This window comes from Acomys russatus, chromosome 32, assembly GCF_903995435.1.
Source record: "Acomys russatus chromosome 32, mAcoRus1.1, whole genome shotgun sequence".
Lineage (NCBI taxonomy): Eukaryota > Metazoa > Chordata > Mammalia > Rodentia > Muridae > Acomys > Acomys russatus.
Window position 1 is genome coordinate 895,560 of NC_067168.1, and position 15,539 is coordinate 911,098.

At 36.6% G+C, this 15,539-nt stretch overlaps 1 protein-coding gene across 4 annotated transcripts in view; it reads left to right on the forward strand.

Moving 5' to 3' along the window:
• Positions 1–15,539, forward strand: part of Znf280d (zinc finger protein 280D) — an 88,016-nt gene that overhangs the window by 65,990 nt on the left and 6,487 nt on the right. For 2 of the 4 annotated variants that reach the window (XM_051140536.1, XM_051140537.1), the window contains exon 21: positions 10,730–10,775. The exons of the other annotated variants lie outside the window; for them this stretch is intronic. In XM_051140536.1, coding sequence (XP_050996493.1) covers positions 10,730–10,775 — 46 coding nt within the window. The remainder of the gene's footprint in view (positions 1–10,729; positions 10,776–15,539) is intronic. 4 annotated transcript variants of the gene reach the window in all.

A 15,539-nucleotide genomic window follows, 5' to 3' on the forward strand; every position in this document is an offset into this window, starting at 1 on the left:
AATGAAAGAGGATGAATTTATTAGTTTTAAGCTTCTGAACAATTTTATACTGTACACGAAAGCATTTCTAAAATCCCTAGTTTATTGTTTAGTAGTGGAGTTGATACACTAGTCTTTATTACTTTATAATTTCTTTTAAAAGCTGACCAGAAAAAAATTACTTATTTCCATTTTTAACATTAATTCTCTATTCATTTACAAATTAGAGAATTTATTTTGCCTTGGTCATGGTTGAGAATGTGTATACTGCCTCCTTTCACAGAAGTGGCTTTATAATGTGCATCAAATCTACTTCATCTGCTATTTTTCCTTCCTTCCTTCCTTCCTTCCTTCCTTCATGCCTGCCTTCCTTCATGCCTGCCTTCTTTCATGCCTGCCTTCCTGCCTTTCTTCCTTCCTGCCTCCCTTCCTTTCGTTTTAAATGAGACAGTCTTGTTATATAGCGTATTGGAACTCAGGGTTCTTCTGCCTATCCTCCCAAGTATTGGGAGCACAGGAATGGCTACCACACCCTGCAACATTTCCTGCCAAAATTCTGACACCTGTAACTTTATTTAGAAAAAAAAAAAAGATACTTTAAAACAACACTAAACTTTATTATAGGCAGTTAGTTGAGTTTGCTTAGTATTAGTCAGTTCTTTCGTAAGTCTCCCCTGTCTTTACCATTAAGTTCAAAATTATGTCCTGGTCACATATGCTTTTGGGTTACTGCTGAATAAAAGTTACAGTTTTTATACTTTGAATCCATTGACACTTTTAAATCTGTATAGCTTTGAATTCTTAACCTTGTGTTTGGAACAGCATCATACCTTTAGGGCTTCATTTATTCATTTATAATATATTTATTGAACATGTACTTTGTGCCTGGCTCTGTTCTGTGTGCTGGGCACATAGACTGGAATTGTTGTCCTAATGGAGTTTACACTTTAGAAGTAAAACAGACAATTAAAAAGTAAAATAAGCCGAGTGCAGTGGTGCACCCCTGTAATCCTTGCTCTCAGGGAAGCAAAGGCAAGCAGATCTCTGAGTTCTAGGCCAGCCAAGGCTACATAGAGAAACCCTGAAAAGGGGGTGGGGGAGTTAAAATGAACAGCATGCTAGAGTATGGTCAATAATAGAAAGAGAAATGAAGTAGGGAAAGGGGATAAAGGAATTATGAAGTAGGATTTTGGGGGGCGGGTGCAATTTTAGCTTTGAATATCAAAAAAGACCCTACTGAGAGATGACATTTGAGTAAAGTTGCAAGGGAGGCGAGGAAGTAATCTCTGGGCACTAACTTGGTTATGCCTAAGTGTCTTATTTTTCTTCTTAAGAGGAGTTGAATTCAGAAAGTGACATATCCCTCTTCCCATAAACAGTAACAGGGATACTTGATGTTGGGAAATTAAATAATCATTTTATTTGGACTATTTCAAAACTATATGTACTCTAATAATGGGTATATTATATGCCTGTAAAAGATGACTGGCTCCATATCTGTACTGTATAACTAATACCCATATTTATACATGGTCTGGGGAAAATCTTTCTAAGAGTTAAATAAATCAAGGAAATATAGGCTAAAATTATCTTGGTGTAGTGGCACATCTTAACAGTCCCAGCACTTGGGAGACAGAGACGAGTCGATCTCTCTGAGTTCCAGGCCAACTATATAATGAGTTCTAGGCCAGCCAGGGCTACATAATAAGACCCCTTCTTAAAAAGAGAGAGAGGGAGAGAGAGAGGGAGGGAGAGAAGGGGTGGAGGAACTCACTAATGTGTTTTTAATTCTATGTGTGAATATCTTAGAGAATATTGACCCACTTTTCCTTCAATATTTATTTGACATTATTTGCTCGTTTTATTTATTACTAAAATCTAATAAATCATGTAAAATACTAATATATAGATTTATCATTTTTCTTAATTGAATCTAAAAAATAATTTGTATAAATAGTTGGCTTAAAATTACTAGAAAGTTATCCTGAATCATATATAAGGCATATTGTATAATTAAATGCTAGTAAGTACATGTGTGCTCTTTCACTTATCAGAAAAAATGATATCCTCATATTTATAAAACCAAAGTATTACATAACAGAGTCAGACCAAGTATTAGCTTATTCTGCCTCTGACTGTAGGCACAAAGGATGATTTTATTACCTTAGTAATAACCTTTTGAGCTTATTATTTCTAGACCTTACATTGTCTGTTAAGAACTTTCTCTTTTTTTTTTTTTTTTACTTTATAAAGTTCTACTTCTTCCCTAAATGGCTTCCAGATTTGATACCCAGCTCCATATTAAACTTTCTTAGATCATTAAACAGACTTATGAAGTAGTAGTAAGTAGGCGTTGTAGCATACTGCAGAGCTTGCAGTTGCCTTGTTTGCTAGAGATGAATGGCTCTGGTTAGGTTACCTGACCTCTCTGCCGCAATTCCTCATCCATAATATGTAAATCACAGAAGAACCTATTTACAAAGGTAGAGGAAATTAAAGGAATTAGTATGTGCTTATGATTTCTGAAAAGTGCATAGCACACAGGAGAGAGTATGAAAGTAACTGTGTGGTTGTTACTGTTGCTAAGTCAGCATCCATGGTTTTATGTCTGTCTACATTTACTGAAAAAGAATCATCCTGATTTCCAACCCATATCATTTCACAAACCATTGCTGCTAATCTTTTTTAACCTGTGTGTGGTTAGTGTTACAGACTGTGTTAGTCAGACCATTACACTTCGATGTTTAAGCACACTACGTTATATTTTTTTTAAATGTTTATGAATATCAAAATAGTTATCATTTTAGATAAAACTGCCTTTTTAAATGTTATCACAATTTTCCACTAAATTATACTGCCTTGTACTTGACTACTTTATGGGCCCATCTGATACTTTCAGTGAGCTTGGGAATTTGCGATCCTTCTGCAGCCTTACTCTTACCTGCTTGGTATTTGATCACCGAGAGAGACTTACTGCTCCTTTTTGTGTCTTTGACTGAAGTAGGAGACCCCAGTGATCTTAAACTTCCACACTGAAAACTCTGTTTATCCACACCACCGAGATGGATGCTGCTGTGAAAGGAATGCATGCCTGAAATAAAGCAGATCGGTCTAGGCATACATCCTAGTTAAATAGTCTGTAGCTTCAGGAAGATTTAACCCTTGCTTAGCCTTAGATTACCTACTACTAAAAGAAACCTAGTAATTGTTTGTAGGGCCGCTATAACAAGTAGATACAATGTATGGAAATCAGTGGGCCATGTTACTAATTCAGATAATTAAAGTATTTGGCACAGGCTGGAGAAACTAGGCGCTGTGTTGCCGCTGTTAGCTGCTGCTGCTGCTGCTGCTGCTGCTGCTGCTCCTGCTGCTGCTGCTGCTGCTATTGCTGCTTTGCTGTTGTTTGTTGATGACAGGAGATCCTGGGGGTTGGATATCTGAAATTTCATGGTTAAGAATTTTAGTGACAGTCCATCTGTACTGTAGTTATTTATAGTTTTGACTTACAGTCCAGCCTTATAATATATTCTTCTCAACTACTGGGTAAATCACATCACAGTGCTTTAATTAAATATTGCGCAATTTTCTAACACCAGAATTGAGTGTGATTCTACCTGCTTTGTCTGAAGACTGGAATAACACTGTCTTATTGAAAACTAGTACAGAACCTTCTCTTGCTCATAAGGACAACAGCCCTTTTAAAGCGTTGTTTCCTTCCTTAAAGACAACCTTTTTAAATTAAATGATCAAATAGGCATTTCTAAAATTCTCTAGCTACTTATCCAACCCAATTTTATGAAAATACATAGTCGTACTGGTTAGCAGTGTTCTCGTCCTTGCTTTTGTAGAATGCTGAAGTTAAGTTTGAAAAGTAGTCCATGTTTCTCCACTGCTGGGTCTTACTGAACTCAGCCATGAAATAGCTGCTGTCTCCCTTTCCTCTGTCTCCTCCTCTGTGCTCTAGGGTGCCTATACACACTCACTGTGTAAAACAGAGCTAATGCCAACTGTTGTTCTGTCTTCTGAGATGCTCGTCTTTGCTGAAAAATAGAATACAAGGATGGTTCTCACCCAGGGTGGTGGCGCACGCCTTCAATCCCAGGACTCAGGAGACAGGCAGACTCTGGGAGTCTGAGGCCAGCTTGGTCTATAGAGTGAGTTCCAGCAAACCGGGACTGCATAGTGAGATTCTTTCCCAAAAAAAGAAAAAGAAAGGGGGGGAAAAGGAGGGAAGGAAGTCTCTTAGCTTCCTTTGTGGCAGAAGAATCCGTGGTAAATGAATTATTGATACCATAAGCTTGTAAAGAGAATCTTGCTCATTGAATAAAATATCCCATAAAGTACCTTGTAAAATAGTTTTTGGTGCTTACCTAGTTCTAACTGTGATTACTAAGTCTGTGCTAAGCAGACACCCCACTGTTTCACTGCAGTGGTAAGGCTACCTTAGTTTCTTCAAATTTGAAAGTTGTCTTTGTTTTGAAGATTTGAATGACATATATATAAGTACAAATATGTTTATTCTACTTGGTTAACCCTTGAATTTAAAGACTACTAGAAAGAAATGAAAATTGAAAACTGACTTTTCTTGTATTCCTTCCTCTAATTTCAGAGTCACGAAGTACTTATTTTATGCATAGCATCAGTGGTACTCTTCCATGGTCTGATACAGTTAACTTGCTGTATGCTCACGACACTGATGCTATCCACACCTTCTGTACACAAGACTGCCAGAAACTGGAATTGGAAACATAGCTGAAGGGTGTGGTCTGGGTCCCTAAGGTAATAGAGGAAAGGGAGCCAGACAGTAATCAGGGAGTCTACGCTGAATCCATGTCCTCACATGGACACATAAGTCAGCTGATTTCATAGGATTTTTGTGCAATATGACATCGGAAGGAATCCAAAGTCAAATGCCATTTTATTACAACACTGTCAACTAAATCAGTAATCATCATTTGTCACTATTTGTGTTCAAATAGTGAGTAAACTTTTATTGGTGGAGACAACATTTTATTTAAAGCTTGCATTTGAAAATGCTGTTTTGGTTTTTAAAGTATTCTTACTGAATCTGTGGCTGTTGAATAGTATGTAAGTAGTTAGTCCATTATTTCTTGGTAATTTCTGACCTCAGTTGGAGGTCAGAGATTTCTGGCATTGGTCATAATCCAAGTTGTAGAGAAAATGTCATGTTCACTTCAAATACTTAAATCAGTGTGGGATAAAAAGCACACCAGGCTTTTTGATGTGTGAGTTCATTTGGGGCTCTTCCTTCGGTGAACCTTTGTATGGTGACAGTGACTGGAGATACCAAAGATCTTCCTCTCAAATCATATCTTCAGGAACTCAAGCAGTGTTTCCTTATCAAAGTAGATACATTGCATATGGGTTTTGCATGAAATTCATTGTCATAGGTATAAAATGTACACAAACATACAATGGTTTCTGTCACTTACACTTCTGCCATGACACCCAGTAATAAGCAAGGAAGAGCGAGAGACCAAGTGAGATGGAAAGATACGTGAACTTCCTTGTCCCTCCATTTTAGATAATCTGTTCCTATCTCTATTATTGACTCTGAGGTCAGTACCTCTCTTTCAGCCTACTGATAACAGGACTTGTTATAGGTAATAAATGGGATCACCAGAGTGGGATCCCTCGGGGGGAGGGGGGCTGTGGGGTGGTAATGTGGAGTTGTGTATTCTGGCATTAACTGTGCCTATATTGGTGATTTTTTTTTTTTCCCCGTTTTGGTGCACATTTGTTTGTTCCTTATCTGTCACTTTAAAGAAATCTATCTAGAATGATATTTCTGCTTCTTAACATTTATTTGTTTCTGTGCTAGAGGTCAGATGTAGTGTTTGGAACATGCTGGCTACTTTTCCAGCTATTTCCCTGGCCAGAGCCGTGTCACTACCACTGAGCAGTCACCCAGCCTGGCACTTGCTAGAGAAAGTGTCCCACCACTGACCATGTCCCCATCCTACTGAGGGGGTGGTCTAGCTTTAGATGATAAGACCAAACCCTCATGTTGAGAATGGGTAGATCTTTTCATACTAGAGAAAATAAGACTAGTCCCAGGCAATCAAAATTAATACCTATATGTTTGACGGTGGAAGAATCAAGCTGTGGAGACACTTAGGTACTAAAGCATCCAGTGTTGTACACTCTCAAGGTCTGGGCCAGAAAACTGATTTCATAATTCTTTCCATAGCAAAATAATAGGTACAAATTATTGATCATATTGAGTGTGCCAATCAGTCTTTTAAATATTGTACATGTATTTCTTGGTTTTCGGAAATTTTTAAGTGTTCTTATTATCCTGAGCTTATGGCAAACTAGGGTATAGTAAGCCAAATAATTTGCCATAGGTCATACAACTGTTAAGTGGATAATCTCAATTTGTTTTGACTTTCTGCCTTCAGAAATAAAACTACTAAGTACTGTTGTTTCTTTGGTTGTACCTATGATTCTAGGTGCATTTCTTCTTGCTCTGGTTGCTTAGCCAAGGAACTGGATAAGACCCAGCTTCTCTTTCAACAGAAGAGCAGGTGACAAGTGGCACATTCATAGCCCTAGGTCAATGACCTACAGCCCCCATGTGTAGGGCATCATTTCTAATGCATGGCAACAAAACATTAGAACAAAGAATCACATGGAATCAGACTGTCACATGACAGTCACACTCGTGTTTTAGGGTCGAAAATACTTTGAGGCAGAAATTTTTCTTTGTTTATTTCCTTGTTTCCTTGTTTCTTTCATTCATTCATTCATTTGTTTGTCCATTCATTCCTTTTTCCTGGCATGGCCATAAGGAAGCCTAATTAACAGAAGGAATTGCTGAGAAACAGTGTAGTAGGAGCTTGATGTGCAGCCCATGTGTGTTTACCCTGCTTCTGTGACTTTGCAGAATGATAACTTTGTCACGTTATCATTGTAGGCCTCAGATTCTGTCATCCTGTAAGATAAAGGCAATTGTAGAATGAAATCTTAGGAATCCAGGGTAATATGCTATATTTCTGAATTGAATTATTAGCTGGTTGGAAATGGTTCGTGCCCTCTGAGATTCTTATCTTAGTTACTGTCTCTATCATTTTTCTGACAAGTCAAGGCAAACATTTGTGGTGGGTTGTGATTTTTTTCTCCTCATATACCTTTGGTAGACTTAAATTCTGTTGCTTCCAATTACTGTGTCCTAAACTTCTAGGTTTAGGATGGACACATAACCATCATGGTCTTGGTCTTCTCTTCAGTTTTGTCGTTTGACTACTGTTTTATTGATGCTCTGCCCTATTTTACTGTGAGATGTCTTACTATTTCAGTCAAGCCACTACTGTTTTGTTTCGTGGCATCTTTAATTAGTTAATATTTATTTATTTATTTATTTATTTATTTATTTATTTATTTATTTATTTATTTATTTTGCTCTTCTCTTGGGTTAGCCTTCTGCTTTGCTATAACTCTTACTCCTCCTAAAAGGCCAAGTTTTATTGTGCTCTTTTCTATCCCTTTCCTGTCTCCTGAGCAAAGTGGCTCAGTCATTCAAGAAGCCATTGTATCATAGAGATGTTTCTTTTCTAAAACTTAACATTTTTGAAATATTTATTTCAATAGGATTCCTTGGCAGTGACCTCCTCTAGAGGAGAGACTGTTTGATTCTTGGGACCAGAATACTTTGCACACAGGTTCATGCACAATATGGTAAATGTCTAGCTAAGGCATCTAGGCCTGGCATCAGCCTGCAACACATCTCAGAGGAAATGGTCAGGAAGATATGCTTGTGCTTTCATAGTCTAATGTTGTCTAAAGTGGCTCACTTTACTACTGACATATATTTCTCTTTGCTTTTAAACTGTGCTGGGAATCTGAGTTCCATTCCCCTGTGCTTGGGCAAAAGCACCTCACCTGCTGAACCATCTCCTCAGCCTCTTTAACAAAGATCTTACATTGACATTTACATTTTGTAAAATTACAATGTGGCCCACCTAAAATGAACCTTTTTGTCCTTGTGTGCCCTTCCCTCGGCTCATAGCATATTTATAGTATGAGTGAAATCTCAGAAGAGCATGGCACTATAATTGAGCCACATATTTACATCACGGGTAACCTTGTGTGCAAAAAAATCTTCCATTTAATTTTAAACTTTAGAGAAGGGGAGTTAACCTGTAGAAACTAATCAGATCAACAGCTTTCCGTAGTGAATAAAGATTACTTTCAAATCATGTTGAAACCAACACTTCTGTGCTTTGTCGTGAAGCTTAGTGTTTGTTTAAAATACTACACTGCATGCTACAGAAACACAGTGCGCATTCACAGTTGGGCTGTGTAAGGGGCTAGTAGCAGGTCACCGGCTCAGAGCTTTGAGCTTACGAAAGTGTCTACATCTAAAATTACAACTATTTCAGCAAGTATCTTTAATATATTTAATTCAGGTAACAATTATTCTCTTTTCCACAAGTGTGAAAGATGTTTAAGTATGTGTATTAAGTTTATGAATCTTTGTTGTTGTAAAATCATAGTGTACTTTTCATTGATAAGTTTATGATTAAATTTACAATGTACATTTGTAATTTATTTTAGAGTTGTTTTTCTAAATCCTAATGATTATTACATTTTTTCCTATAAACAGACTACTAGTGTGGTAAAGGCACAAAGTAGAATTGAGATAATAAGTCTCTTAGAGCTAGTATGTTGATAACTTCTTTTTCTGACTTCTTAGTCTCTTAGCTGGTAAAATGAAGAATAGTGAAAGCCTTTTACCAGTTTCGTGTTGCAGAGGTGTTGTAAGGACTCTCTTTAACCAGGTGATGTGCTGTCGACAGCCAAGACAGTTAGTTAGGAGTGGTGTTTGCTAGCATTTTCAATAGTAGAGTAAAATGGAAAAATCTTAGTATTCTTAATAACTTCTGACCAGTTTGTTGGAGTTTTTTATACTGAATTTAAGATGCTTAGAAATGTTTAGAAATGGACGTCAGTTACAATAGACTTAGTTTTAAAACTTTATAAATACAAGTTTTTGCTTTTTCAGGCAACTGCTTATTTATTTATTTATTTATTTATTTATTTATTTATTTATTTGGTTTTTCGAGACAGGGTTTCTCTGTGTAGCCTTGGCCATCCTGGACTCACTTTGTAGACCAGGCTGGCCTCGAACTCACAGCGATCCGCCTGCCTCTGCCTCCCGAGTGCTGGGATTAAAGGCGTGCGCCACCACGCCCGGCTCTGCTTATTTATTTATACATAATATTCTTAATACTTTTTAAATCTTCATAAAATGTACAAAGTTCCTTTAATGTACTTCATTAAAGCAACGAAGTTGTACTATATAGTTTATGTATCTCACATTTAAATATTTAAAACAAAAGCCTCAAAGGGAGTAGAAATTTAAGGGTTTTTTTTGTACAAATATTATTTTTCAATGTTAAACTAATTGTAAATTATTATAGTATACTTTTACATGGTGACTCAACAAAAAGTTTATTAGCATTTTGTTATAATTTTACCTAGTAAGTACAATATAGATAAAATAATTTCTATACTTCATTGCTAATATCTAGAAAAATATTAATAATTACAGCCTTCTCTCTCTTTTCTGGTGGTGGCACTATGGATTAAGTTCAGAAATTTCTGTATTTGAAACAGATTCTTTGGCACTTAGCTGTTCCTATCTGCATATACCCTGAGTTTTAAATTATATCTTTACAAAGGAGGGTGTGTGTTACTTCCATGTTTCATTGACTAACCATGGAAAAGGCCCTTAGAGTAGTTGATAGTTCTGTTAGGTATCTTCATTTTTGTGCATGAAATTTGTTGTAATAGCTTTATGTTAAATATGTTATTCTTTATATGTAGCTATTTAGTTTTTATAAAATTACAAATCATTTCATTCTTCACAGTATATTTCAGGTCAGTTTACCTACTTATACATTTTTAAATAAAATATAATTATTTAGTCCTTAAGTCTCTAAAACAAAGGTCTTTTAGATAAATTTGCTTTAAGTTCATTTTTTTAAAAGACAATAGTGATGTCTTATGTCCTTTTTAACATTACAGTATTATAATTAACATTTTTTTTTAGCATTCAAGAATTTTTTAAATGTGAGTTGAACGATTTTTATGAGAATTTACCCTCAAAATTATTTTTCCCTTTGATTTTTCTTTTACTGCATTGGAATAAGCCATATATATATATATATATATATATATATATATTGCAGTAAGTTTGTCACATTGAATTTTGTAATAGATCAAGTCACCTCTCACTTTTTGTGCCCTAAGATCAGTAAACATTAGTGTAAATTGTACATACAGGTCTTTTGCTTGCTTTCCATTCTTAGAGTGTTTCTTGGAAATTGTTTTACTAATATGTTCTTTCTTTTTGTAACTATACTCAGCAAAGAGACAGTTTCTTCTGTTTTTCTTAGAAAGGAAAGAAATGCTTTCTCCCCCCCCCCAGCCCCCGCTTGTTCTGGGCATTACAGCAGAGCCCTCACATGGCTTGGCTGGCACTCTATCCAGGAGCCAGGGTCCTATCCTGATGTACATGCCATTCATTTTTTTAGGACACCCATTCAGCCTGTTATTTGTTCTCAGTCCTTTACTTTTACATTAAATATTTACAGTGTCATTCAGATCTACTATAGACTGTTCATTGCATTAGATTTATATTTTAATTAAGCATGCCAAAAACCTATTTCATATTTTCTAATTGTAAGTATAATATAAAATAATCAATACTTATTTTGTTTTTAAGATTAAAAACTGAAGCTCCCACTAAGGGACAAGAATCTGTGTCTAAGGTAAAGTTTGTTTTATTTCATAACTTATCATTTTTTCATTTGAAAGAATTGTTGCCACAATTTTTCAAAATTTTCAATTGCAAATGAATATTAGTAACAATTATTGTTCTTTGTAGATTGAAAGTAATTGAGACTAAAAGAAGTCTCATTTAAAATAACATTGTAAGGTATTTTTGTTTTGACAAAAAGATCACATATTTTGGTTTGTCTAATGCTTAGTTCAACTATTGAGTGATAGTGATAAACTTGTGAGTTAAATATCAACATCAGTAAAAACCTCAGGTATTTAACACCATGAGAAATTAGTGTTTCCAGATGTCCTAATATTTTGGGACATTTAAGTTACCAAAAGCACATTAACAAACTTAGAATAAAAGTATTTTGTGTGTACTCTGACTTTAGTATGAACAGAAGCCTTGAGTCCCCGAGTCCTCATGTAGCCGTCACTTGCTGGACAATCTGTAGGTCTTCCTCATCATCCAGAAGCAGCTTTGAGTTAACCTCTGCTGTCTTAGTGGTGGTTTGGTTTTAATTCTTTAATGTTTTCTCCTCTTTGTGAGTAGAGTGAAGAGAATTAGATTGAACATTTGTTTGGACAGCTTTTTTTTTTTTTTTTTTTTTAACCACAGAAAGTGTTCTTTGGTTTAAAAGATTTTTAGCTACAAATATGTTTCTTTATTGAATATGAGATTTTTAAAAATTGGTCTCTTCTTCAGTGAGTTTCAGTAGTTGTGGTTTTCAAGCAATCAGCCCATTTTTAAAGAAGCTGAACCATGTTGGATCCAGTGTTGCTTGCAGTGTTTCTGTTTGTCCTTTCTAGTATCTGCAGGTGTGCAGTGTATCTGCAGGTGTGCTGTGTATCTGCGGGTGTGCAGTGTATCTGCGGTGTACAGTGTATCTGCAGGTGTGCAGTGTATCTGCAGGTGTGCAGTGTATCTGCGGGTGTGCAGTGTATCTGCAGTGTACAGTGTATCTGCGGGTGTGCAGTGTATCTGCGGTGTGTAGTGTATCTGCGGGTGTGCAGCGTATCTGCGGTGTGCAGTGTATCTGCAGTGTGCAGCGTATCTGCGGGTGTGCAGTGGGTGTGCAGTGTATCTGCGGGTGTGCAGTGTATCTGCGGTGTGTAGTGTATCTGCGGGTGTGCAGCATATCTGCGGGTGTGCAGCGTATCTGCGGGTGTGCAGTGTATCTGCGGGTGTGCAGCGTATCTGCGGTGTGCAGCGTATCTGCAGGTGTGCAGCGTATCTGCGGGTGTACAGCGTATCTGTAATGTACAGTGTATCTGCAATGTGCAGTGTATCTGTGGGTGTGCAGTGTATCTGCGGGTGTGCAGTGTATCTGCGGGTGTGCAGTGCAGTGATGTCTCTTCTTGTGCTCTTTAAGGATGAAAATGTCGCCCCCATTGTCATGTTTTGTATTTTTATACTCTATAAAAACAGAGGGTGCAATTATTTTGCCTTATGTGGCAGATATTTTGAGTTCTTGAAAAACTTTAAAACTGATTTATGTTCATTTTAATTTTACCATTTCTAATGCTTTTCATTACTTTGTAATGAAATTACAAATGAATTTTTCTTGTTTCTCTTTTTGTTGCTTCACTCTTTGACTTAAAGAACCTTTCTTTCATATATCTCATACAGCTTTTTGTTATTGCTTTTGTTTAAAAATGTTTTCATTTTGGAAAATATTTTTGTTGGGTATAGATTTCTAGATGGAGAGCTTTGTCATATTCTTCAGTTTAAAGATTTTGTTACCTCTTGGTTCTTGACAAGATGTCTGATCATCGTTTCTGTATACATAATTTGACATTTTTCTTTGGTTTTTCTCAAGATTTTATTTTCATTTGTCATCTCTTAAAACATGATGTACCTAAGTATAGGATGCATTTGCTTAGTTATGTGCTGATTTATTTACGTCTTAAGTTATTTTTTATATTTATGCAAATTGATATTTTCTTCAACTGTCCTGTATCTGCTAGTTTTCCATTTTATATCTATTAAAGTCACTTGATGTTAGCCCCTGGTTTTAAAAGCCTTGGACTGGTTTTCACTTCTTTTTTTTTTTTTTTTTTTTTTTTTTTTTTTTTTTTTTTTTTTTTTTCCCCATTATCTTTGTTTTTCAGTTTGGATATTTTCTGTGTCCAGAAATGTGCAAATAGATTTTCTGTTGTGCCAGTATACTGACAAGCCCTTCAATACATTTAACTCCAAAAACTTTCAGTGTTTGAATTGAGTGTTTTCTGATTTATCATTTATTATTCTCTTCTGAAATTTACATTCTGTTCATGCATGCTATGCCCTTTTTCAGCTAAAGCATTTAACCCATTAATTGTAATACCTTAAATTTTTCTGGGCTGGAGAGATGGCTCAGCTTTGAGCATTTGCTGCTCTTGGATAGGACCCAGGTTCAATTCCCAGCAGCCACATGGTGTGTTATAACCACCTGTAACTCCAGTTCTGGCCTCCCTGGGCAGCAGGCGTGCACATAGTAGACAAACATACAATCTGGCAAAATACCCAAACACACAAATATTTTAAGAGTTTTAAGGGTTTGGGTGGGTGGAGAGATGGCTCAGCACTTAAAGGCACTTTATTGCTCTTGCAGAGTGCCTGGGTTTGGTTCCCAACACCCACCTGGCAGCTCATAACCATCTGTAACTCTAGTCCAAGGGTATCCAACCCCTTTTCTGACCTTTGTAGACCCCACACACACGCGGTGCACATACATACATGCAGGCAGAATATTCGTGCACATAAAAAAACTCGAATGAATATAATTTAATGTCTAAAGTACTGGGAAGATAGCTTAGCTGGTAGTGTTTCTCAGGCGTGCATGAGAATTAGAGTTCAGTCCCAGCAGCCATGGTGGCACTTTCTTCTAATCTCAGCACAATGGAGACAAAAAATAGTAGATCCCTGAGACTTGCTTTGAGCCTCATATGTAAGCTCCAGGTCCCAAAGACACTGCTTTAAAAAAAAAAAAAAAAAAGGTAGAGGAGAACATTTGAGGAAAATACTTGTTGACTCTGGCCTCCACACACATGCTCACACATATATGCCTTCATCCATGAACATGCACCTGCATAAAAAGTAAAATTTGTCCCTCTGATAATTCCTGTATCTGGATTATACTGAGTCTAGTTCTTTGTCATCTGACAGTGTACACCCCACCCCCACCTGTGCTTTTCAGTTATATATTTGACTGAAGAAAACAATGTATATTAAATGTCTTTTTCTGTTTTAGGCCATTAAGTCATGACATTGAGGGTAAGAGTTACGTTGCTGTACTCAGCTCTTGGCCGCTGTGAGACCAAGCCTCTTGGGATGTCTGTGTATATTCTATTGGTTGTTTATTGCAGTACCTACCACTTTTGCTAGCCTAGTGATGGGCGGCAGGGATTGGCATGAGTTCTTTAATTAACTCTTGGTCTTGAGATACTGAGGGTGGGGATTTCTTTTCTTTTTCCCATAGCAAAAAATGAGCCCTGTACTTTCAAGGGCGCCAGGCTTTGTTCTTCCCCTTTCCAAGCATGTAAAGGTCCACACATGAAGAAACCTTATCAATGCATCATTCATTTGTTCTTTCCTGTTAACATTGATATTTAACTTGAATAAATTATCAAATTCTTATATTTATTTGATTTTCCTGCTTTTGGTGTCAGGGAAGCCACTTTTTAAATATATAGATCAGATTTCTTAAGTATGCATAAATAATATATGCAAATTGAACCTTTTGTTAATTTTTATCTTATTTGTGTGTGTGTGTTTATGTCTATGTGTACCTGTGTGTACGGTTACCCACAGAGGCCAGGAGGCAGCATTAGATACCCTGGAGCTAGTTATCAGCATTTAAGGAGCCACCTGTGGGTGCTGAGCTCAGTACTGCAGGCCCCTGCAAGAGCAGCAAACACTCCTGACTGCTGAGCAGTCTCTTCAGCTCCCATTGCCACCCACTTGTCATATATTGTATGTTCTGATAGTTGTATTTAACACTGGCTGACTGTTAAGGTAAATAAAATTTTACTTATCTAGACCACCTTCTCTGTCTTCTCTTCCTCCATACCCAGCATTCCAACCAGGGATAAAATTAGAGTAGGCCAAATGAGACCCTCACATCTCGACCACAAAATTTAAGAGGTAGAGTCTCAAATTTTGAATAATTAAATTAAACACTACTTTAATTCACTGTTTCAAACTATCACAGTAAATGCAGAATAATCCATGATGAGTATAATCTAAAATTTTAAAAGAAGGAGTCTTGTTTTGTTCAAATATTTCCTACCTTTGTGGGGCAGATAGTGAAGGAGGCATATTTGCATTTGACATTTTCCTCTGATGCTCCTTGTTCAGTCATGAAAGAAGCTGACAAGTTGTTCTCGTTAATTATAGCTCCAATCTTATTATCACTATGCAAACAGAATCACAAATCTTTTTTGATTTTTAATATATTTAGAGCACTTAGTAAGTGTAGATAGCATTTATGTAATAAATGCAGTTTTTCTTGTTTTGCTTGCGTGTATGCCTGCACACCAGACGAGGGTTGTGAGCCACCTTACGGTTGCTGGGAATTGAACTCAGGACCTTGGAAGAACAGGCAGAACTCTTAACCTCTGAGCCATCTCTCCAGCCCGCAACTTTTCTTTACTAATATAATTGACCTGTTTCAAATGAATCTTGAAAAAATCTTAAATGATTTTACTTACTAGGAAAATTGGCAGCTTCTCTGCTTAAGACAATGACTGTAGCCATACATCAGGTAGGTCAG